The 25,015-nt window shown below is 46.4% G+C and overlaps 1 protein-coding gene across 2 annotated transcripts in view; it reads left to right on the top strand.

Moving 5' to 3' along the window:
• dmgdh (dimethylglycine dehydrogenase) overlaps window positions 1-25,015 on the top strand; it is a 111,071-nt gene that overhangs the window by 13,959 nt on the left and 72,097 nt on the right. For both annotated transcript variants that reach the window (XM_078214975.1, XM_078214976.1), the window contains exons 4-5: window positions 11,330-11,494; window positions 16,431-16,635. In XM_078214975.1, the coding sequence (XP_078071101.1) occupies window positions 11,330-11,494; window positions 16,431-16,635 (370 nt within the window). The remainder of the gene's footprint in view (window positions 1-11,329; window positions 11,495-16,430; window positions 16,636-25,015) is intronic.

The raw sequence follows: 25,015 nt of genomic DNA, 5'->3' as shown, positions 1-25,015 counted from the left end.
TAACAATTGGGGGCTTGTCCAGGATTAAAATCTGTATTTCTTGATTGATTTGAGCTTATTGAACTCAAAGACAGTGAGTGGTGAACATATTAGTATTTTCGTTTCAGGTGTTATACGCAGGTTTAAATAGGGAGTGCCTTGTGGAATAATGGGTCTTTCAGAGGCTAAGAAAGTTCTTGGGGGTGGAAGAGGTCACGCACGATTGTTTACAAAAGGTGACTAAAACAAAACTTTTGGAATTGGCAAAAATGTTGCAGTTGACTGTAGCGGGATCCCCTTTTTAACTCTACCCAACGGGCTCACTTTGGGCTTGGCACACCGATTGTCCAAACCCCACCACTGCCCGGGTGATCCTCTCCCTCTTACCGGTGGACTCACAGCCACCTTGCACCTACTCCGCTAGAGTAGCGCCCCCGAGAGAGAGAGAGAGAGGAAAGGAAAGCCTCTGCCCACCTTTACCTGGCAGTCTTTCCTGAGTGGGCGGTTTCGAAGCGCCCAGAGTACCCTCAGTTCTAGACTCCGGAATTATGGTAAGGGATATTTAATATTGTGACTTGGTCAGAGATCGTTGGTGAGAAATTGAAAAGATCGAAACGGACTCCAATGGAAGTCAAAGATATATATATATATATTTATTAAAACATCAAGGTCAAGATCACCAAACACCAGGAAAACAACACACAATGCCTTATGCTCTATAAGACTATAGCTATGGAAGGAATATTAAAACGGGCACAACGAGAATGCTTATTTTACACAAGTTTACCAGTGTCTTAAACTATGAAAGGCGCATGCAAAAGCCCCCCCTTTCCCCAAAGCCTCATCCGCTATGATGATCTCAGGAACTTCGCGAATTACCAGAGGATATTCACAATCCTAGTTTAAATTGCTCAGTGGACTTCGGGCTGCATGCTGGAGACGAACGAGAGGCAGGCAGGAACAGGAGAAGAGAGAGGAGAGAGAGCTGCCATGCTGGTCCGAAGAGAAAAAGAGAGAGAGAGACCAGAGCTTGCTTGTCCCTTTTTAAAACATGAACCAGTGATTCTCTCACATAAAACAGTTTCTGATCATTGATAGTTTCGATTGACTGGAACAAAAAGGGCCGGAACTGTCGGGACCGCCCTTAATTGATATTTTAATGTCTTTTAAATGTTCTCTGAGTCATCCTGATTGGAATCCCATCAGCGAGCTGAGTCATTGATGTTGTCTGTGGGTGGAATAATCTCTGTTCTCATTGTCTTGCTGCTGGGCTATTTACTCCTTGTCTGCTGGCCATGGTTTCTCCTTTGTTTCCTGTTGATTAGATTATCCCTGTCTCGACCTTCTCGTTATTCCCAGCCTCTTGCATATTCATGTGGCTGTAAAGGTTCCTGACAGCCAGTCGGCCATTTTCCTTATCCCTGGTTTCTTTAATCATGGAGGATTTGCCCTAAAACTTACAGATGCCCCTACGATACATCCAGACTTGCTCGGACTGTATCGTTTCAAAGTTGGTAGGCAACTCCTCCAGGCTCAAGAGCTATAAGCACCTCTGCTGGCTCCGTGAAGCCATGTACCCCGAAGAGGCCCCTTAATCTGAGCTACATCCCTTTTCTATACAGCAACACAGAGAAAGGTGACATAGGTAGATACATTACAACAATCCCTTGCAATATGCGGGATGGAAAAACATTAAATACAACAAGTACAGCAATAAACCAGCGGCCCCCAAACGTAGGGGTTACCGCATATATATATACAGAAACTTCACAGCATTGGGATACAGTAGCGGTTTTTGTTAAACTGGCGAGGTTCGGTTCGGGCTGTGGAGGTTTGATCGATTTAATAACATATCTTTTAACAACGGCTGGTATAATAGCTCTGTCTCGCGAGGGCACCATGCTGGTAGACGCACTTCAGTCAAATTTAACATAATAGAGGCAACAGCGTAATGTACCCCCTGGTACAATACCTTCTTGGTGGGGACGAGCACTAGGCCATTCTCGGGCCCCTTGGTGGTTGTCGGACAGTTGTGGGGGTCGATCGGTTGGGCCGTGGGCAGGGGTCTCTTTACCTGAACCAGCAGTTCGGTAGCTTTCACAGTCATCCCAGCCCAGGGAGTTACGCATCCCTTCCCACTGCGGTCCCAATTTATCCCGCCCCCGGAGTCTTGCCACCACCTCACGAAGGTGATCGATGCCCCTTGTGGACATACCCTGGCAGACCCCCATAGGCACAAATATATCCCCTGGTCATAAGCCCACCACTTCTCCCAACATACAGTAATCCCTCCTGGTGACCCCGTGATGGTCCGGTAGGTATCATTGTCCAGTCGTTCCCAGTCCGAGGATCGATCCCTCATGTCCGGGCTCAGCTTCCTGAGCCACCACCACCTCCCCAAAGGAACATCCCCCCTTACAGGTTAAACACACCCGCCTGCCCTCAGTCACCCTAACCCGGTCAGTCGCCACCTGTATCTCTTTGCAGAGTACAGAGGCCTCTCCGTATGTGAAGCTCTGGTGGCTGGGGTACCTGGTCGAGTTCGACCCCAGCCACCCAGGCCACCTCCCCACGTGGGAGTAGCGTGCCTGCTCCGAGGCCACCAGGTCTCCCTGATCGGTAGTCACGAGGGGTGCCCTGCCGCCAGAGCACCCATATACCAACAACTCCTCCATTTCCCCTCTGCGGGTCTCGCACATCTCCAGGCACATTGTTATACTCAGTATCCATATGGCAGGAGGACCCATCTGTAAAACAAAACAGAAGACCTCCTTGCCTCCACATTGCCATCCACCCTTCCTGAAACCACTTCAAACGGAAGGGCGCCATTGTATTCCTCGCTTGCAGTTACTGCTTTTGAAATTGCCGCCGTGCAATTTCACAAGCTGCCGGCTGTGGTACTGTATTTCGCAGCCCGGCTCCCCAGGGTCCTAGTGCCCTGCGTCCATTCTTAAACAGTGGAAGTTCCCGACCTCCACACTACTGTTCCCAATTCGGAAAACATCACATACACGGAATAATCTACACGGAAAACTACTAAAACAACCAGAACGTGAATCCTATATCTATTTACACTGCCACCCGTCTCCGGGTGGCCAACTTAAAACTGATCCTCACCCTGCTGAGGCCAGTCGTCTGCCTGGCCCGACCGTCCGGTCCAGACCTCCGTGGGCCGAGGGTCCTGACTGCCCCTGGCCTCCCCTTCCCCAAAGGGTTTCCGGAATCCCTCTCCGTTCCCTGCGGAGACTGGGCTACCCGTGGCCGCACTTGGTAGTGCCCCACGCCTCCTACTTTCCACCCAGGCCCTTTTGCTGCGGAGTCGGGCCCTGAGTGCCATGTGTGAGGGAGACCACCTTACTGGGGGTCTGGAGACCCTGCTTCTCCGACGACCCCTCCCTGACTCCCATACCAGAGGTGATACCTCCATCTCCTCTGCCTCCCTAACTTCGGCCTCACTGAGGCAGTTGACCCGGCCGGTGAGCTGATGCTCGGGTAGTTTAAAATCACCCGGGCTGGGTGCTTGTATCACCGCTAACCTCACTGCAGCCGCTACCTCTGGTGCTGCCCAGCTGGGACAGCACATTGTCACCTGTTGGGTAACGGTGGGGTCGGATATTTCCCCTACTGTTTCCACCTCTACGGGGGCTTCTTCACTTTCTACCCCCTTCCCCACTCCCTTCTTGCTCTTCCCGGCCCTGGTGGGGTCGAAGAGCTTGCATTGGTACATGAAACCATCTCACCTTGCGGGGGAGCTGAACAGTGTATACCATGGGGCTGGCCTTGTCCACTATACTGTACGGCCCCGCGTACAGTGGCTCAAAGGTCCCCACCCGTGCAAAATTGCGGACCATCACCTGCTCTCCTATGGCCCACTCGTGAGTTGTGCTGGGCTCCAGCAGCAGTCTGTTTCTGCGGTGCTGGGCCCCCATGTTACTGGCTGCCTGCCAGTGAACCTGCTTCAGCTGTTCCAACAGCTGTTTTGCGAACTTATCCCTATTGACCTCCCTGAGCTGTCCCTCTGTCAGGGCAGGTACCATGACATGAATCGGAGTCCTCATGACTCGCCCGGTCATGAGCTCGTGTGGGGAATATCCTGTACTCCTGGACTGACTAGCCCGGATCCCCATGAGTACGAGGGGCAGAACTTCCACCCACCGGTTAGGAGAGTTGCCGGTCTCCTTCCGCAACCTCTCTTTAATGGTGCGGTTCAACCTCTCTACAGCACCCGAGGACTGGGGGTTATAGGCCACATGCCATTTTGCCCTGATACCCAGGACCTTAAGGGTCGCCTGCATGACCTGCCCTGTGACATGACTCCCCTGGTCCGACTCCACAAACTGCGGGAGTCCCCACCTGGAGAACACCTCCCTGACTAGGATCTTGGCCGTGCCTACAGCGGTGGCTGTTCGGCACGGGAAGGCTTCCACCCACTTCGAAAACACATCCACTAATACAAGGCAGTACTTGTATCCCCCTGCGGCGGTGGGAAGGGGTCCAATATAGTCGATCTGTACCGACTGCCAGGGCCCCTCCATCCTACGGACGTGCCCCAGCGAAACCTTCCTCTTTTGGGGATCGGGGTTATTCGTGGCACACACTAAACAGTTCGCACAAAAGTCGCGAACGTCCTCCCTGAGGCCAGGCCACCATCCTACCTTCTCTACCCGCTGCCAGGTGGTCTCGGGACCGGGGTGTCCCGCTCCGGGGCTCTCATGAGCTACCTCTATGAATTCCCTCCTATGCTGGGAAGGCACTACTCACTGGTCCCCTCTAAAGAGCATGCCTCCCTTTAAGGTCATGTCCTTCTCTCCATAAGGACCCTCTACCCTTTCCTGCCTACCCAGGGCTGCTATGGCGGTCTTCAACTCGGGGTCCTGTGCCTGAACAGTGGCTAAGTCTGGGGCCAAGGTCACTCTTGGATCCCCTCTCTGGGGCTGTCCCCTGACTGCTGCCACCTGTCCTTCCCCGTAAGGATCCCACTCTAACCCATACCTAGCCCCCTCTCTGGCCAGACTGTCTGCCCTCTGGTTCCCCTCACCCCGTGGCTCTGTCTTGGAGTGGGCTTTAACCTTATGGATGTACCTATCCCCACCCTGTCCTACAGCAGCCACAATCCTCTCTAACAGGGGTTTTGTGGCAAGGGGCTTCCCATCCGGGGAGGTGTACCCTCGGCGGGACCAGATGGCCAGATACTCCGTGCACGAGTTGCACGTAAACATGCTGTCCGAGCAGATGGTGTATGGAATGGGGAAACGCTCTGGATGTGTGACCACATACATCACTGCGGCCAGCTCTGCCTGCTGAACGCTCAGTGTGTGGGGGAGCTTGAGGGCCAGGGCTATCTCTGCTTCGGGGTCCCAGATCCCACAACCTGTGAATCTGATGCCCCCCGATACGGAACTGGATCCGTCTACGTATATCTCCCTACCCGTGGGATGCAGCCCTGCCCGAAAACCAAAACCTACCTCCCATACCCCCTCTACGGAACAATGGTGTGGCTCCCCTGGGTACACCAGGTTGGCTGCGAGCTGTGGCTCACTCAGCCCCTTCACCCGTAGCACCATTTGGGACAACAAGAGAGTCCACCGGGTGATCCTGGCACTACTGACCGTGCCATCTTTAATCCGGCCGTTTAACAACATTTGGGTTGGGGTGTGATGGGTCAGGAGGGCGATGGGTGCCATTCTAATAAAAACCTGCACCCGCTTCACCGCCCAGTATGTGGCTAGCAGGTGCCGTTCCCAGTTGGAGTATGCCCGCTCCACTTCTGTGAGAACTCGGGAGGAATACACCACCGGCCTCAACTTGCCATGCCGTTCTTGGAGGAGTACAGCGCTCAGGCTCTCACCGCCTGCTGCTACCTCCAGGAAAAATTCCTCCCGGGGGTTAATGGCTCCCAGAGCTGGGGCCTTTTGCAAGTCCTCCTTGAGTCGGACGAAGGCCGACTCGCACTTGCTGTCCCACTCCCATTCCACCCCCTTGTGCAGCAGCCTGAGCAGAGGCGCTGCAGTCGCGGCGTAATCTTCAATGGAGTCACGGCAATAGCCATTGTTAGGAGGATGGTCATGTGTTTTTGGACAGTTTGTTTCAGTGAGTTTAAGGTTTCACTTTGTGTTTGGCTGCAGCTTGAGCTGGGTTTTAGGAGGGACAGCAAGCTAAAAAAGAAGTGTTCTCCATCTCTCCCTGTTGTTTTGAAAATTCTGTTGGTTATCTGAAAGAAAGGTCTTACTTTCCTGCAGTAAAGATTCTGCAGTTGGTAGCTGGACCAGAGTCACCCCTGGGGTTCTAAGAAGCTCTTTTGACTTTAACTTGTTCTGAGTAAATCCAGAGGACTGCAGATTTCAACCAAAGGACTCAATTTCCAGTATCACGTGAGCATTAGTTTTTGCTGTGTTGAACTTATTTAAAGGTTTTTGTCTATGGAAGGTTTTAGTTTTGATTGGAACACATTAGATATATTTGTTAAGGGTTATACGTTACAGTGGTTGTTCTGTTTCTTGTTTATAATTGATAAACGTTCTTGCAAATTTTCTTACTATACATGTTAACTATTTCCTTAAATAAACTTTGTTTGATTAAAGCTCCCTAGCGGGTCATTTGAATCATACCTGAAGTGAAACATATCATGCTTATCCTAGCCAAATTAAAGATGCGAAACTTATGATCCAGGCAGGCTCCATAGAACACTTTGGAATTTCTGACCTGAACCATAACACAATGGAGAACCAGGCTGAATATAGTAAGTTCAGAGGGCAAGTGGAGAAGCAAATGAGAGAAGTAAAGCGGGAGTATGAACATGTCTAGCATGTTCATAGAAGGAACATAGAAAGGAATCCCAAAGTCTTCAACAGGCACATAAATAATAAAAAGGTGGTCAAAGGCTGAGTAGACAGCAAAACATGGATTTCCACATGGAGGTTGGGGAATAGTTGAGGTATTAAATTGATACTTTGCATCTCTCTTTACCAAGGAAGAAATATTACCCAGGCTGTGGTAAAGGAGGAGGTAATTCAGACACTAAAAGGGTTCTTTGATAGACTGTTGAACACTTAAAGTTGATAAAACACCAGGACTGGATGAGGTCATAGAAGTTTACGGCATGGAAACAGTCCTTTGGCCCAATTTGTCTATGCCACCCAGTTTTTACCATTAAGTTAGTCCCAATTGCCTGCGTTTGGCCCATATCCCTCTATAACAATGTTACCCACATAACTGGGGTACTGGGGCCTCAACTATTTACCATTTATATAGACGATCTGGAGGAGGGGACTGAGTGTAGGGTAACAAAGTTTGCAGACGACACAAAGATAAGTGGAAAAGTGAATCGTGTGGAGGGCGTAGAAGGTCTGCAGAGAGATTTGGACAGGCTGAGTGAGTGGGCGAGGATCTGGCAGATGGAGTATAACGTTAACAAATGCGAGGTTATTCACTTTGGAAGAAATAATAGCAAATTGGATTATTATCTAAATGGAAAGAAATTACAACATGCTGCTGTGCAGAGGGACCTGGGGGTCCTTGTGCATGAGACGCAAAAACCCAGTCTGAAGGTGCAACAGGTGATCAAGAAGGCAAATGGGATGTTGGCCTATATCGCAAGGGGGATAGAATATAAAAGCAGAGATGTCTTGCTGCATCTGTACAGGGCATTGGTGAGGCAGCAGCTGGAATACTGTGTGCAGTATTGGTCCCCTTATTTGCGGAAGGATATATTGGCCTTGGAGGGAGTGCAGAGAAGGTTCAACAGGTTGATACCAGAGATGAGGGGTGTTGATTATGAGGAGAGACTGAGCAGATTGGGTTTGTATTCGTTGGAATTTAGAAGGCTGAGGAGTGATCTTATAGAGACCTATAAGATAATGAAGGGGCTGGATAGGGTAGAGATGGAGAGATTCTTTCCACTTAGAAAGGAAACTAGAACTAGAGGGCACAGCCTCAAAATAAAGGGGGGTCAGTTTAGGACAGAGTTGAGGAGGAACTTCTTCTCTCAGAGGGTGGTGAATCTCTGGAATTCTCTGCCCACTGAAGTGGTGGAGGCTACCTCATTGAATATGTTTAAATCACGGATAGATGGATTCCTGATCGGTAAGGGAATTAGGGGTTATAGGGATCAGGAGGGTAAGTGGAACTGATCCACTTCAGATCAGCCATGATCTTATTGAATGGCGGGGCAGGCTCGAGGGGCTAGATGGCCTACTCCTGCTCCTATTTCTTATGTTCTTATAACTCTCTAAATGCTTTTTAAAAGACAAAATTGTACCCACCTCTACTGCTACCTCTGGCAGCTTGTTCCAGACACTCACCAACCTCTGTGTGAAAGACTGTATCTCTCCCCTCCCACCTTAAACCTATGCCCCCTAGTTTTAGATTCCACTACCTTTGGGAAAAGCTGTTGACTATCTAGCTGATCTATGCTGCTCATTATTTCATAGACCTCTATAAGATCACCCCTAAGGTGCATCCAGAGATACTGAGAGAAATTAGATTGGAAATTGCAGAGGCACTGGCCATAATTTTCCAGAGAAAATTGCAATTTTTACACCTTTGTTCCAATAAGGGTATAAAGATAAGCCAATCAGTTTGATTTTAGTGGTGGGGACATCTTGAAATAATGGTCAGGATTTTCCAGGAAGGAAAACTTGGCAAATCAGCAAAACGTCAAATGGCTTTTGGAGGGAAAATCCTGGCCAATAAATCGGGACCAAATTAATATGTCAGATGGACAAATGCAGGTTAATTAAGGAAGGCCCGTATGGATTTGTTCAGGGCAAATCATGTTAACTAACTTTCTTGAGATTTTTGATGAGATTACAGAGAGGGTTGGCGAGAGCAATGCCATTGATGTGGTGTACATGTATTTCCAAAGACATTTGACACACAGTGCTGCACAACAGACATGAGGAAATCTGAAATCAAAAACAGAAAATGTACAGGAAATGTTGGGACGAGCTCAGCAGGTCTGGCAGCACCTGTGGAGAGAGAAACAGAGTTAATGGTTCAAGTCTGTATGACTTCTTCAGAATGAAAGAAAAATTGTAGGTCATGGAATAAAAGGGATTCGAAATTGGCTGAGTGACAGGAAACAGGGGGCAGTGGTTAATGGATGTTTTTTGAGTTTGTAGTGGAATTTCCAAGGGTTCACTGTTGGGACCATTGCCCTTCCTGACGTACATTTATGACCTTGACCTCGGTGTACATGGCACAATTTCAACATTTATAGGTGATACAAAACATGGAAGAATTGTGAACTGCGAGGAGGATAGCGTAGAACTTCAAAAGGACATAGATATGTTGGCTGAATGGATGGACAAGTGGCAAATTAAATTCAATTGTGAGAGGTGTGTCACAATTCATTTTGGTAGGAAGAACATGGAGAGACAGTATAAAATAAAGGGCACAATTCTAAAGGGGATGCAGGGGCGGGGGGACCTTGTGCATACTTTTTTGAGCACAAACAAGCTAAATAAATGAGTTAATAATCAAATGAATTAATTAACTGCTCATCGTGTGAAAAAAAACAAAACTTTAAAAGAAACTTATCAAGTTAAAATAATGTTCCTGGGGCTGATGATGCACGCCAGCTCAATTTTCCCAATTTCCCTGCCTGGGAATGTGTTGATCACATTTTTCTGCTGAGGCAGGAGGCTCAACTTCTCACTTTACTGAGCTTCATGTCTCAAGACAGATGGTAACTTAACTGAAATCCAGATCTACATATGATAATGGTAAGTTATTGTATGGGACACCGTAGTGATAGGAAGAAGAGACAAATTTGTCAGAAGTTTGTTGTCTCTCCCAAAAGCACCAACTTTAACTGGGGATGGAGGCTGAGGTGAATGGCAAAGGCGACAATTTCTAGATTGCGAGGCTGAAGTGATTTCTATTCCTGGTCTGTATTTGCATGCTGCTGGTTATTGCGCAGACGGGAAGTGGCAGCTTGCTTGTAGGTGGGGAAGGAATATTGGGTTGCAGAAGGCCAGGAGAAATGGTTCCTCCAGTTGAATCATGTTGCGCTAGGTGTGGGGGTGGTGATTGGAGGATCTTCGAAATAGAAGCCCCGTCAAAGGTGAATTGATCCCTCCATGGCTCTCCTTTTCTCCCCGAGGGAAATGTAAAACAATTGGTGGTCATTATACTTGGGACTGATTGAGGTTTATCCCTTCACTGGGGGGGTTAGCGCCAGGATTTAGGAAAACGTAGTGACAGTGGAAGTCCCACCCTATCACACCCCTGGCTCTCAATAAGATGCATGGAATTCGCAGCCTTTAACGTCTCAAGTGTGACTTTTGACCATCAATTGGTACGATTGTATGGAAGTGTATTTGCTTCCGTCTTTCTGCCAGCAACGTTCCCTCTGAGCTGTGAGCCGCATGGAATTCCGAAGCAAGTTGTACACAAGTCAGGCCCTTTAAATTCCCATGTGTGAACTTTTGTGTGGCTGTGCAAATAAAAAAAAGGGGCCAAACACTTCATAGAATCATAGAATCCCTACAGTGCAGAAGGAGACCGTTCGGCCCATCGAGTCTGCACCGACCACAATCCCACCCAGGCCCTATTCCCGTAACCCCACACATTTACCTTGTTAATCCCCTGACACTAGGGCCAATTTAGCATGGCCAATCAACCTAACCGCACATCTTTGGACTGTGGGAGGAGACCGGAGCACCCGGAGGAAACCCACGCAGACACGGGGAGAACGTGCAAACTTCACACAGACAGTGACCCGAGGCCGGAACTGAACCCGGATCCCTGGCGCTGTGAGGCAGCAGTGCTAACCACTGTGCACTCACAGCGCCAGGGACCCAGGACCTGTGCCCTCAAATAAACTGCCCACCCACTCAAAAAAATATGAGGGGGTACATTGGCTAAGTTCCCTGAGTCCAATATAAGCAGGGCGTATTCACAGCTGCAGCAGTAACCCTCACACACTGCAAAAGCAGTGGACAAGTTTCACATGCCTTTATGTGTATCATCCCTGAACTGGTATTATCATGTAACTTAAAACCAACCCTGTAGATCCATTCCTTTCTGTCTTTGGAAATGCACCATTCTTGGAGCTTGTTTGCATTTGGAACATCGGAATGGTTGCTTTCTGACAGTGTAAACATGCTAATAGTAAAACTGCTGAATGCACCATCTGTCACAGCTGCAGCTTGTAAATTCTCAGCTCATTTTGTGGGCACTTCTAAAAACAAAGGCCGCAGATTGATATTGGGCACCCTTGGAAATTATATAGTTTTTAAAATATGGAACATGGGCCAGAGAGGTTTTGTTATCAGTCTCGTCCATACGTTTGTGACAGAGTTAATCAGTTTGACATTCTTAAGCTGTTGCTTTGGGAACATTTCCACAGGCAGTTGGCTTTCATCAACCTGGCAGTCTCCGAATCGCCACCACCCCGACTCGAGTGGATGAATTTCATTACCAGATGACCCGGGCACACTGGAATGTGACGCCACAGTTCTTGGTCAGTCCCGAGAAGGTGCAGGAACTCTTCCCTCTGATAAATATTGACAAGGTAAACTGGCACTGGTTGATTTAATCGGTTTCGATCACTTTGCTGACGTCTCATTTATCTTTTTGTAACCCTTTTACCTTGAACCATTTAAGTTATGAAAGCAGTTTGGATATTTTTGCCAATGTTTAGAAAAGCTTTACTTGGAACGATATTTTGCAATGTGTTGGAGAGCGGTTTCTCACTTACCCTTCAAGCAGTGATCTTGCTTGTCAACTCAGTTTTGTTTTTAAATGTACGTTAATATTTAATACAAACGTTAGCTACATGGGAGGTAATGAGCATCTTCCAAGCAAGCACAATTCCCTTTTGTAGTCAGTTTTACTTTGCTCATTACACCAAGTCTTGTGTACCAATCTGCTTTCAAACAAGGTTTGCCACTTTATGGGTTCAAACCTCGCCACGGCAGATGGTGGAATTTGAAATCGATTTTAAAAAATATCTGGCATTAAGAATCTACTGATGACCGTGAAACCATTGTCGATCGTTGGAAAAACCCATCTGGTTCATTAGTGTCCTTTAGGGAATGAAATCTGCCATCCTTACCTGGTCTGGCCTACATGTGACTCCAGAGCCACAGCAATGTAGTTGACTCTCAACTACCCTTGGGCAACTAGGGATGGGCAATAAATGCTGGCCAGCCAGCGACGCCCATATCCCACGAATGAATAAAAAAATTGTCCATTCAGGTATCCGCAGCTTTATTACGTTTTTATTTATAATTGTTGATGTGTTTATTAAATTATTGCTTTTGCTGTTGCAATAGAAAAAATGTTCTTCTGCATTTATTTCTGACGTTTAACTTAATTTGAGATAAACTCCCTGACTAGACCATCACGTCATGGGCTGAAGTTTACGTGCCCCTGATGGGTGTGTTTCTCATGGCGGGGTGACGTCAAATGGGGTGGGCACCTATCCCACGCACCACCGAGTTCTCCCCCATAACACAGGGGGTGCCCACACATTGAGTTTGGTAGCATGCCCACGATATCTAAATGAATAATTAACGGTCAATTAGACTAGTTATTCAGATAATACACGCCTACGCCATAAAACGTTTGGCATGGGCAGAAGAGTGGGAAGCCCAATATATTTAACTTAAATGTCTAAACAGTGGGAAGGAAGCAGGATGTCGCTCTCTGTGGGCTACCCTTTCCCGATTGCGCCCCCTCCCTCTTTAAGTCGAACCCCATCTTCCTACCTGCTTCCTCCCTTAAACGCACCTCCTTTCCTCCCACTGTCCCTCCCCCTAACCTACCCAAAGCACCCCCAACCCAAGACCCCAGACGTACCTACTCCAGGGATTCATAGGTCTTTATCTTCCTCTTTTCCTTCTGCTGTCCCAGTAGCTGCCACTGACGCCTTCCTGGTGCTGCCAAGATCGGTTTGGCTGGCAGCTCCAGAAGGCAGGACCTCCGTCCCAGTGAGGGGTGGAAGACCCACTTAGCCCTTGTTAATCCGCCCCATTACTTTTTATGGCTCCTCACCGACTTGGTTTCCGGGGTGAGGAGGCTGCGTGCTGACTACCCTCCCCCGCCCATATTATTATACTTTTACCATCGAAACACTCCAAAGACATTAGGGCCCAGTTCCTTGATCAGTCTGAAAGCTCCCTGAATAAGCCCCAAGCGAAGTGGGTCTGATCATATTAGCTTGCTACATTCTGCAAAGACCTTTTCCTGACTCCACCAGCCTCACACATTCCTCCCTCTGCTGCTTCAGCAAAGAGGGCGAATGAATCATGTAATTGTAAAACAATGTAATTCCTTTAATTTGTTCGCTCCTTATGTTAGAGATTTAAAATGTCTGTTGGTAAGAAAACAATGGCAGATTCTGGCCCCTCAGAGGCCCCAGAGAAGATGAGGGTTAAAGGTACTTTATCTTTTGCACTGATGTGCTGGGCTCCCCCATCATTGAGGATAGGGATATTTGTGGAGCCTCCTCCTCCAGTTAGTTGTTTAACTGTCCACCACTATTCATGACTAGATGTGGCTTGAATGCAGAGTTTAGATCTAACCCATTGATTGTGGGACCTATCACAGGCTGCTTTCGCTGTTTGGCATGTAAGTAGTCCTGTGTGACAGTACTACCAGATTGACAACTCATTTTTAGGTGATTATCAGCGGGAGATGTCCTTGCCCCTGTTTGACCTGATGCCATGAGACTTTATGGGGTCCGGAGTAAATGTTGAGGACTCCCAGGACAACCCCCTCCCACCTGCATGCCATTGTGCTGCAACCTTTGGTGGGTCTGACCAATCAGTGGGACAAGACATGCCCACGGATGGAGATGGTGGGGTCTGGGACTTTGGGTATGATTTTCCTTCCCCTCTGAGGCGTGGCCGGTGGCGGAAGGATCTTTTGGTCCTGACTTTGTCAACCCTGTTGAGCCTTTGCCGCCGCAGGACCGTAAGATCCCGCCAGCATGAACTGGCAGAAAATCCTGGTCAGTGACTGTGAGGTATGATTCCGTGAGAATGACTATGTCAGGCTGTTGTTTGACTAGTCTGCGAGACAGTGCTCCCAATTTTGGCACTAGCCCCAGATGTTAGTGAGGAGGACTTGGCAGTGTTGACACGACCGCGTTTGCCGTTGTCGTTTCTGGTGCCTTGGTCGATGCCGGTTGATCCGTCTGGTTTCATTCCGTTTTGTAGGGATTGTATGCAACGTAGTGGCTTGCTGGGCCATTTGACATGGCATTAAGAGTCAGCCACCTCTTTGTGGGTTGGCATATGGAGGTCAGATTTCCCTCTCTAAAGGGCGTTAGTAAACCTGATGGGTTTTTAACAACAATCGACAATGGTTTCATGGTTACTATAACTGAGACTAACTTTTTAATTTCAGATTTATTAACTGAATTAAAATTCCACCAGTTGCTGTGTTGAGATTCAAATCCATGAGCTTTAGCCTTGCTCCCTGGATTACTAGTCCGGTAACGTCACCACCAAGCCACCACCTCCCCTGAATTCTGCTCGCTGTGCCTGTCATGCTCTGTGAAAAAGAACAATGGGCATAATCTTTCCCAAAAAATGGGAGAGGAGGAAATCTTACGAAAAGGATTCTAAGGCCTGGACTACCACCCAGTGGCTGCACACTCACTAGGTGCCTCAACGCCTTCCCTCACACCCTCCACTCGGACACTATTGCCACATCTCCACATTGGTCCCTGTCAACTCCAGCAGGATGCAGCCCGTGGACCCACCAGGGCCTCAGTGGCACCAAACGCCCCCACCCCCACCCCCCAACCTGGTGCCATGTTAGAGGGCAGTCGAGCGGCTGCATCTGACCAGTACTTGTATCCTGATGGGAAATCTTGCCGTTGCACCCTATCATGACCTCAATTGGGGTGCGTGATGATAGAAAACACCATCACATCTTGCATAGAGGGCACATCAGTGTCATCTGTGTGACGTTGCACCTTGCTTGGAATGTCAGCTCAATGATTGGGACATTTGCTTGCAAAGGGTTAAAAAGTGGCCTCCATTAAATGGCAGTGTTGTTTGGCTGCACAGCATTTATTGGCATGATCACTAGTAAGGGGAGGCTGGAGTGGCTGTTCAGCCAAGTGTCTTCGACTCTTGTGGCAGATGAAGCACAGCTGAATTGTGAGGCCAGTAGTTAGCCTATTCAGCTCATTCCCAGAGGGCATCCTGTTTCTCCAGGTCACAGGAGGTGCAGAGCTGAGCAGCCTTCCATGATTCATTGAGATGTACTGTTACATGCAAGCACCCCTGACCATTGGTTTTAGACTGCCGGGCAGCTTCTCCCCTTTGTCCTCACACCGCTGCCTGAGTGTGGGTTCCAATCATACTACAGTCATCGTCCCCCAAGTACGAGGACCTTCAATTCGCATGAGGGGAGACGCAGCCCATTCCTGAAACCCCCACTCTGCCCTTACAGCCCGGCCTCTCATGGACCCCACCCGGGTAACTCACAGCCACCCCCACTGCTGAGCCTCGTTTTCAAACCTTCCCACCCTCTCGCCAGTCTCCACGAAGGAAGGTCACTCCTTCAGCTGTGATATGGACAGGAACCCAGGAAGGAAGACATGGGAAGCCCTGTCTACATACCAGCCTTCACTACCCCTGAAGGGAAGGTAAACCCTGCAAGAGACCCCTCCTGACCCCTCTCCCCAAATTGGTAATTCTGGGACACCCGTATCTGAGTTGAATGTATCTGTGTTCCCCAAGACTTCTCCGATGCCCCCTGAGTAGCACACACCGTGCAGGGCGTGGCTGCCTGAGCGCTCACCTCTGAAATCCCCCTTGGAGGTGAATGTGCCAGGTTTGCATTTATGTAGAACTATTGTAATTGGTGTTGGCATGATGTCACGCTGGCTCCCGCTGACTGTCTGTTTGGGGGGGGAGGGGGTTGAGAAACCCCAGAGAGAGTGCTCACTAATGACATGTTAATGTATTAAAACAAACTTTTGCGATCCCGCGTCATGTTTCACACCACTCCCCCAGCAAGGGGGCTGGGAAGATCGGAACTTGGAAACTTACCAGCGTGAATCGCACTTTCCACATTTTGAGCATATTGTTTGCATTGCCTCAGTGAAGGTGCAGCACAGTGGCACAGTGGTTAGCACTGCTTCCTCACAGCGCCAGGGACCCAGGTTCGATTCCCGGCTTGGGTCACTGTCTGTATGGCGTTTGCACATTCCCCCCGTGTCTGCGTGGGTTTTCTCCTACAGGCCAAAGATGTGCTGGTTAGGTGAACTGGCCATGCTAAATTCTCCCTCAGTGTAGCCAAACAGGCGCAGGAGTGCGGCGACTAGGGTGTTTTCACAGTAACTTCATTGCAGTGTGGATGTAAGCCCACTTGTGTCTAATAAATAAACTTTAATTACACTTATAAGAAAAAGCCTACAGCTGCTGTGAAGTTTCAATGTGAATGAAGCATTCTAGATGGATATGACGATGTGATATATTGTTCTCTAGGTTCTTGCTGGGTTATTTAATCCTGGAGATGGCCACATTGACCCTTACTCTCTCACCATGGCTTTGGCAGCAGGAGCAAGGCACTACGGAGCAGCACTGTATTATCCTGCCACTGTAACAGGTCTTTCATCAAGATCTGATGGGACATGGGATGTAGAAACGCCAAATGGAGTTATTCGTGCAAACCGAATTGTGAACTGTGCAGGTATGGATGGTACTGTCTCCAAAGAATAATTAGAAACTGGAATGTAATCATGCAATCTGCTGTTTTTCACAGTATTTTGGAAGGTTTGTTTAAAACGGCTACATGAGAAGAAGTGCAGAGCCTACTCATCTGTGTTTGTGTACTGATAATGAAGAAAATTCTCAAGGCCCTGAAAACCTTTAGGCAGCAATCTTGATACTCAAGTGATGATAGATCCACCAGGGAAACCCTAATCCATTCCTTGCTTGCTCCAAAAACCAAATTCAAAACCAATTGAATCTAGTTATTTCAAAAGAAAATTTTCAATGATTTTCTGTTGATAAATCTAATGAAGCCTTTCATTCTTCACAGTTTGAAATAGGAAAAGCAAATGCATTTTAAAACAATGAGTTTTACAATGAGTTATCAGCAGTGGTCACTTTAATCCACTAATCAGGGCTGATTGATACAGTATCATCATTATTAGCTAAGTGATGTCAACTTGTAGTGGACCATGAGTAAATGTATCCTCATTAATGCAATGTGAGTACTTTTATTTAAATAGATTATTCAGTAACAATTATTGCCTACTGCTAATTGTCTTTGAGAAAGCAGCAATGAATTTTTTCCTTCAATCATTGCAGTGCACGCGGTCAAGGTAGTACCACAATGCTGATGGAGTTCCAGGGTTTTAACCCAGTAACAATGATATATCATCAAGTTAGGTTGAGGTGTGAATTGAAAGGGAACATGGATCTCTATATGCTACCTCTTAACAAAAATGCATCTATATCTATATCTTTAAAGTTGTACAACAGCACGCAATTCCTGTCAATGTTTTCCGTCGTGAAATTCTATCTCAACTTTTACAATGAAAATGTAAACTTGTCACACAGCAGTCACACTAATCCACCAATAAAGGTGCTGCAGTACTGCCAACAGTCTCCATTTGGGTGGCACAGTGGTTATCACTGCTGCCTCACAGCACCAGGGACCCGGGTTCAATTCCGGCCTTGGGTGACTGTCTGTGTAGAGTTTGTGCGTTCTCCCTGTGTCTGCGTGGGTTTCCTCCAGGTGCTCCGGTTTCCTCCCACAGTCCAAAGATGTGCAGGTTTGGTAAATTAGCCATGCTCAATTACCCCTTGGTGTCCAAAGATGTGTAGGTTAGATGGATTGGCCGTGCTAAATGTGTGGGGTTATGTGATAGGACAGAGGGAGGTACTCTTCTTATATTGTAGGGATTCTATGGTTCTATCACAAATATTAATATAATGATTTATAGCATAAATATATAAAAAAGGGCTGATTTTAAAATGGGGAGTGTGTATCATTCTCTCATTTATTCCCACCCTCCAACTCTGCTAATATCAAAGGGTGCACTTGGTATTGACACTCATTGAATCACAGAATGGTTACAGCACAGTGGGAGGCCATTCTCTGCATGAGTAGCTCAGCTAGTCCTATCCCCTGCCTTTTCCTCATAGCCCTGCAAATTTCTTAAAATCAGTATCCAATTCCCTTCAGAAAGCCACAGTTGAATCTGCCTCCAGCCTCCATCATTCTTTCAGTAGTACATTCCAGATCCTAATCACTTACAATGTAAAATAAAATCCTCCTGCTGTCCTTGATTCTTTTGCTATTCACCTTAAATTAGGGTCCTCTGATTCTCAACCTTTCCACCAGTGGGGACAATTTCTCCCTGAAAAAGAGTTTAAAAATGTGAGCATTTGTCCTTTAGAAAGTGAGCCTGGGGAATTAATGGAAAACAAGGAGACAGCGGATGAATTGAACAAGTATTTTGCGTCAGTCCTCACTACAGGGGAACAGCCCGAAATAGCTGTAAATCAGGAAATAGAAAGGAAGGAGGAACTCAGGTAAATTACAAATCACCAGGGAAGTGGTACTGAGCAAACTGCTGGAGCTGTGGGCTGACAAATTCAAGTGGATAGAGCCGTGAAGAAGGCCTATAGTGTGTTAGCTTTTATTAACAGGGGTTTGAGTTTAAGAGCCGTGGGGTTATGCTGCAACTGTACAGGACCTTGGTGAGACCACATTTGGAATATTGTGTGCAGTTCTGGTCACCTCACCTCATTAATGCAATGTGTGTACTTTTATTTAAATAGATTATTCAGTAACAAGAAGGATGTGGAAGCATTGGAGAGAGTGCAGAGGAGATTTACCAGGATGCTGCCTGGTTTGGAGGGTAGGTCTTATGAGGAAAGGTTGAGGGAGCTAGGGCTTTTCTCTTTAGAGTGGAGGAGGATGAGAGGAGACTTAATAGAGGTTTATAAGATGATGAGGGGGATAGATAGAGTGGACGTTCAGAGACTATTTCCTCGGGTGGATGTAGCTGTTACTAGGGGGCATAACTATAAGGTTCGTGGTGGGAGATATAGGAGGGATGTCCGAGGTAGGTTCTTTACTCAGAGAGTGGTTGGGGTGTGGAATGGACTGCCTGCTGTGATAGTGGAGTCGGACACTTTAGGAACTTTCAAGCGGTTATTGGATAGGCACATGGAGCACACCAGGATGATAGGGAGTGGGATAGCTTGATCTTGGTATCGGATTAAACTCGGCACAACATTGAGGGCCGAAGGGCCTGTACTGTGCTGTACTGTTCTATGTTCTAAATCCCCTGGGTCCTGATGGACTTCATCCTTGGGTCTTAATAAGCTTAAAGTTGATTTATTAGTGTCACAAGTAGGCTTACATTAACACTGCAGTGAAGTAACTGTGAAAATCCCCTAGTCACCACACTCCAGCGCCTGATTGGGTACACTGAGGGAGAATTTAGCATGGCCAATGCACCTAACCAGCACATCTTTCGGACTGTGGGAGGAAACCAGAGCACCTGGAGGAAACCCACACAGAAATGGGGAGAAATTGCAGACTCCCCACAGACAGTGACAAAAGCCACGAATCGAACCCGGGACCCTGGTGCTGTGAGGCAGCAGTGCTAATCACTGTGCCACCATGCCCTCTAATAGAAGTGGCTGGCGAGATAGTTGATGCCTTATTTTTAATTTTCCAAAATTTCCTGAGTTCAGGAAAGGTGCCATTAGATTGGAAAATAGCAAATGTAACTCCTTTATTCAAAAAGGGAAGGAGACAGAAAGTGGAAATCTACAGACCAGTTAACTGAACATCTGACACAGGGAAAATGTTGGAAACTATAATTAAAGATGTTATGATAGGGCACCTAGAATAATTCAAGGTAATCAGACAGGGTCAACTTGGTAATTATGAAATCTAATGGAACGTTTGCTTCAGTTGTACAGGACACTGGTAAGACCACATCTAGAATACTGTGTACGGTCTTGGTCTCCTTATTTAAGGAAGGATGTAAATACTTTACAAGCAGTTCAGAGAAGGTTTACTAAACTAATACCAGGAATGGGTTGTCTTATGAGGATAGATTGGACAAACTATACTTGTATCCTTTGGAGTTTAGAATAGTAAGGTGCAACTTGATTGAATCATATAAGATCTTGAGGGCTCTTGAGTGGGTCGATGTGGAGAGAAATTTTCCACTTGTTGGAGAACCTAGAAGTAGAAGTTTAAAAATGAGGAGTTTCTCGTTTAAGACAGAGATAAGAAGATTTATTTTTCGCTCAGAGGGTATTGAGTATTTAAAACTCCCTTCTTCAAAAGGCGGTGGAAGCAGAGTCTTTGAATGTTTTCAAGGCAGAGCTAGATAGATAATCTAGATAATAGACAATAGGAGATCAAGGGGTTGAAAGGTTGTTTGGTATAGGCGGGAGGTTACAGTCAGATCAGCCACAATCTTATTGAATGGTGGAACAGGCTCGAAGGGACTTGTGGCCTACTCGTGCTCATATGTTACTACCATCACCCACAAGTTTCTCTTCACTGGTCAATATACACATTGGGATTCCTGCAGTTCCATATGCTATAAGATTGGCTTCATCAGCAACCTTGTGAATAGGGCCTGAGCAGTTTGTTCACTGTGCAAGCTTGATGCTAAAATAGGATGCATCGAGTTAATGACTAGCCCGATCAGATCATTGCTCTCTGTATATCCCACAAACCCATGAATGTCCTAAGGCCACCACTTTTAGTCCTGAAAAGTGCTCAGTCTCTGCAGATAATCCTGGAAGGGCAAGGTATCTCAACAATCGGAGCAATGGGTGTTTCTCACTAACAGGAAGCTGCCCTCAAGCCAGAAAGATCTTAGAACCCCTACAGTGTAGAAGGAGGCCATTTGGTCCATCGAGTCTGCACTGAAAACAACCCCATGTATTTACCCTGCTAGTCCCCTGATACTAAGGGGAAATCTTTAGTATGGCCAATCTGTCTAACCCGCAGCTAACCTGTAGATAGGATGTTCTACCTATTACACAAAGGAGTATTGTGGTGTATGAATTTCAGTGTCGATGTGATGCCAGATATGTAGGCTGTATGTCACAAAGATTGGCAGATTGTATCAAACAGCATGTCCCTTTGGCTGTTCGCAACAGGCAAGGTACTGACTGTACCCAACTAGCCCATGCTTGCAAAATGCAAAACACAGGATCCAACATTACATGTAACAGCAATTGAACAACATTTTCTAAAGAATCCTGAGTGTGCTAAGAATTACATCAACAACGAATTTAAGGTTATCAGTCAGGATCGCAGTATTGCACATTTGGAAGGTACATGTATTAATACACAGAGCCCTGTCCTTTGAAGATGGAAAGAACTAGTACACACATTGCCCTGTTTTCAACCAAATTAAATACCCAACAGCCATTCTCTTGTTTATTCCCCAAGGCAATGCCTTGATCATTCAGAGTCAACCTGCCTGGCTTGAATTTAAACAGAGTTTAGCAGTTAACAGTCAGTTATCAGTTGACTGGTGCATTCTCCATGGCAATGCCTCTACCAATCAGAGTCTACTTGCCAACCAATCGGCACTCTCTTATCATGCAGTATAAATTGTTGTTCCCTTTGCATTTGGCATTCTTGCGAATTGTCCTGATGAGTGCAAGGGGAAAAGCTTCGACATGTGTCTTTTTTCAGAAGTACTATAATACTATATAGTAAAATGCTTGTGCTTGTAAAAACGGATATTAAAAACAGCTAAGCTAGAACACAGAACAAATTTTATTTTAACACTGGATGTAGTTCATAATGTTTATTACTTCTTGAACTAGGTAGTCATTATTTGTTTCGATTAACCCCTTGTCTAAAGTTGGTTTGTATATAAGATTATGGAGGTCCCATCATCCTGTGCTATGCCCCTCGCTCGTAACTGCCAAGTGGTGATCTAGAATCACTGATGATACCTTACAGGTGAGAATGGGACAGTTGAGTTCAGGAAGGCAGCTGTGGATCTATTTCTGGCTTGAATAATAAGAAACAAAATGAGAACAAATTGCATTTACGTAGTGCCTTTTATGTTCCCAGGATGTCAACAGAAGTTTATAAACAATAACAGCAGTGACAAGTTACATTTATACAGCACATTGCAAAGCCTCCCGAGACACTTCACAGGAACGCAATCAAATAAAATTTGAAATCGAACCACATAACGAGATATTATTTTTATATCTTTTCCATTAGTGTCGCAAGTAGGCTTACACTGCAATGAAGTTACTGTGAAAATCCCCTAGTCACCACACTCTGGCACCTGTTCGGGTACGTTGAGGGAAAATTTAGTATGGCCAATGCACCTAAGCAGCACATCTTTCAGACCGTGAGAGGAAACCAGAGCACCCAGAGGAAACCCATGTGGGCACGGGGAGAACATGCAGACTCTACACAGACAGTGACCCAAGCCTGGAATCGAACCCGGGTCCCTGGCGCTGTGAGGCAGCAGTGCTAACCACTGCAGAATAGGTGACCAAAAGCTTGTTCAAAAATATAGGTTCTCAGGGCAGGCCTATGTTTAAGGCTGAGTTAAATAGATTCTTGACTGACAAGCAAGGCAAAGGGTATATTGGGTAGACAGGAAAGTTGAGGCCACTATCAGATCAGCCATGATTTATCAAGTGGCAGAGCAAGCTTGAGGGGCTGAATGGCCTACTCCTCTTACTTTGTATATTCTTATGGAAAAGGCTATCGCAGGGGAAGAGAAGCAGAAAGTTTCGGGTTGGAATTTCCAGAGTTTATGGGCATGGAAATTGATTTCTACCAATGATCATAGAATCCCTACAGTGCAGAAAGAGGCCATTTGGCCCATTGAGTCTGCACTGACTGCAATCCCACCCAGGCCCGATCCCCATAATCCCACTTATTTATCCTGTTAATCCCCCTGACACTAAGGGACAATTTAACGTGGCCAGTGCACCTAACTTGCACATCTTTGGAGTGTGGGAAGAAACCGGAGCACCCGGAGGAAACCCACACAGACACAAAGAGAACATGCAAACTCCACACAGACAGTGACCCGAGGCTGGAATTGGATCCGGGTCCCTGGCGCTGTGAGGCTGTTATGGGGATAGGGTCTGGGTGGGATTTTGGTCGGTGCAGACTCGATGGGCCAAATGGCCTCTTTCTGCGCTGTAGGGATCTAAGAAAGAATGTTCTTTGCCATAGAGGGAGTGCAACATAGGTTCACCAGACTGATTCCTGGAATGACAGGATTGTCATATGAGGATATGCAAGATTGATTAGGCCTGTATTCACTGGAATTTAGAAGAATGAAAAGAGACCTAATTGAAACATGTAAAACTTTGACAGGATTGAACAGACAATACAGGGATGCTATTTCTTCTGGCAGGGATGAGTCTAGAACAAAGGATCGCAGTCTTAGATATGGGGAAAGCCATTCAGGACTGAGATGAGGAGAAACATCTTCATTCAGAGAATGGTGAACCTGTAGAATTCTCTACCACAGAAGGCTGCGGAGGCCAAATCACTGAATAGATTTAAGAAGGAAATAGATAGATTTCTAGACTCTAATGGCATCAAGTGGTATGGAGAGTGTGTAGGAGTGTGGTGTTGAGATAGAGGATTACCCATGATCATACTGAATGGTGGAGTAGGGCTGAGGGGAAGAATGGCCTGTTCCTGCTATTTTCAGTTCCTATGATTACTTTCCTCACTTTTTAGCTCTTAGGTTATCCTCTATTTCTGGTATGGAATTATTGTGAAGACAGGCGCAAAATATTTATTCATTCCTCATGGCAATTTCTCCTGTTTCTGCTTCTAAGGGCCGGCTATTTACTTCAGCTACTCTCTTCCTTTTTATATATTTTTAGAGCTTTTACAATCTGTTTTTAGTATTTCTGGCTAGTTTACTCCCATGTTAGTTCCCCCCCCACCCCCGTCCCCATTTTAATCAATTTTTGCCAGCCCTTTGCTGATTTCTAAAGCATTCCCTAACCTCAGACTTGCTACTACTTTTTTGCAATGTTGTAAGCCTCTTCTTTAAACCTAATACTTTCCTTGACTTCCTGCGTGAGCCACGGATGGGTCCTCCTTGCTCAGTTTTTGTTCTTCGATGGAATGTATTTTTACCAGTTGATACATGTCAAAAGTGTTCAGTCATTATGTGCTTGAAGATGGATGACAGTAACTTTCCCACAGCTGATGTTAAAATGACAGGCTTGTTTGTACCTGATCCTTCCTCTCGCCCTTGTTAAAACAATGGAGTGACACTTGCAATTTCCCAATGCAAAGGCACAATCCCCTTATTGAGGAAGCTTCAGAAAATTAAGATTAATGCATCTCCAATTTCTTTACCGATTGCTTTAATATCCTGGAGTGGAAAGCATCAGGTCTGGGAGATTTGTCTATATTATATGTCATTACTTTCCCCATTACCATCTTTCAAAACTTATATTACATTGACATACCTCCTCTGTTTTACTTATTCTTAGATTCCCTGTGGCGACTGGTATTTTATCTTGTTCCTGCACTGTGAAATTGGATTTTAAAATATTTTGTTAATGTTCGGTTGCCATTTTCTTGTTGTTAATAATCATCCTACCTTTAACAGACATTTAATTCTAACTGCATATTGATGGAGGAGAAATCTTTCCTGTTTATGACATTGGGAAGATTGCCTAATGGGCCCCTGATGTGCCTTCCATCAATTGCTCCTTGCACTTCCAGGGAATTTGTTTATAAATTCCATAGTTCTCCTTCTTTATTTTTCTGCTTCCATTCAAGGCATGATCTGTCTGAAAGGAACACCTGTGAGCTTCATTATACAATGACGAGCTTCTTCCTGACCATTAAGGCAAAGACGACCAAATGCTAGTGAGAGAGACCCAATGACAAAGCAATTTCTGGCAGCGATATCTTTGACCTGTCACACAACACCCCTGTGTTGTTCTGATGGAGGTGGGCTGCAGCCAATAGCTGACAAACCATTCCAATACTCTCCTGGGGGAGATGCAGTCTGAAGCAATAACATGCGGAGAAATCTAAGTAATTAGGACAAGTTTGGAGA

The sequence above is a fragment of the Mustelus asterias genome, chromosome 6 (assembly GCF_964213995.1).
Source record: "Mustelus asterias chromosome 6, sMusAst1.hap1.1, whole genome shotgun sequence".
In the NCBI taxonomy this organism is placed as follows: Eukaryota; Metazoa; Chordata; class Chondrichthyes; order Carcharhiniformes; family Triakidae; genus Mustelus; species Mustelus asterias.
The sequence above is the reverse complement of the archived record's forward strand: the minus strand, read 5'-3'. Positions and strand labels throughout refer to the sequence as shown.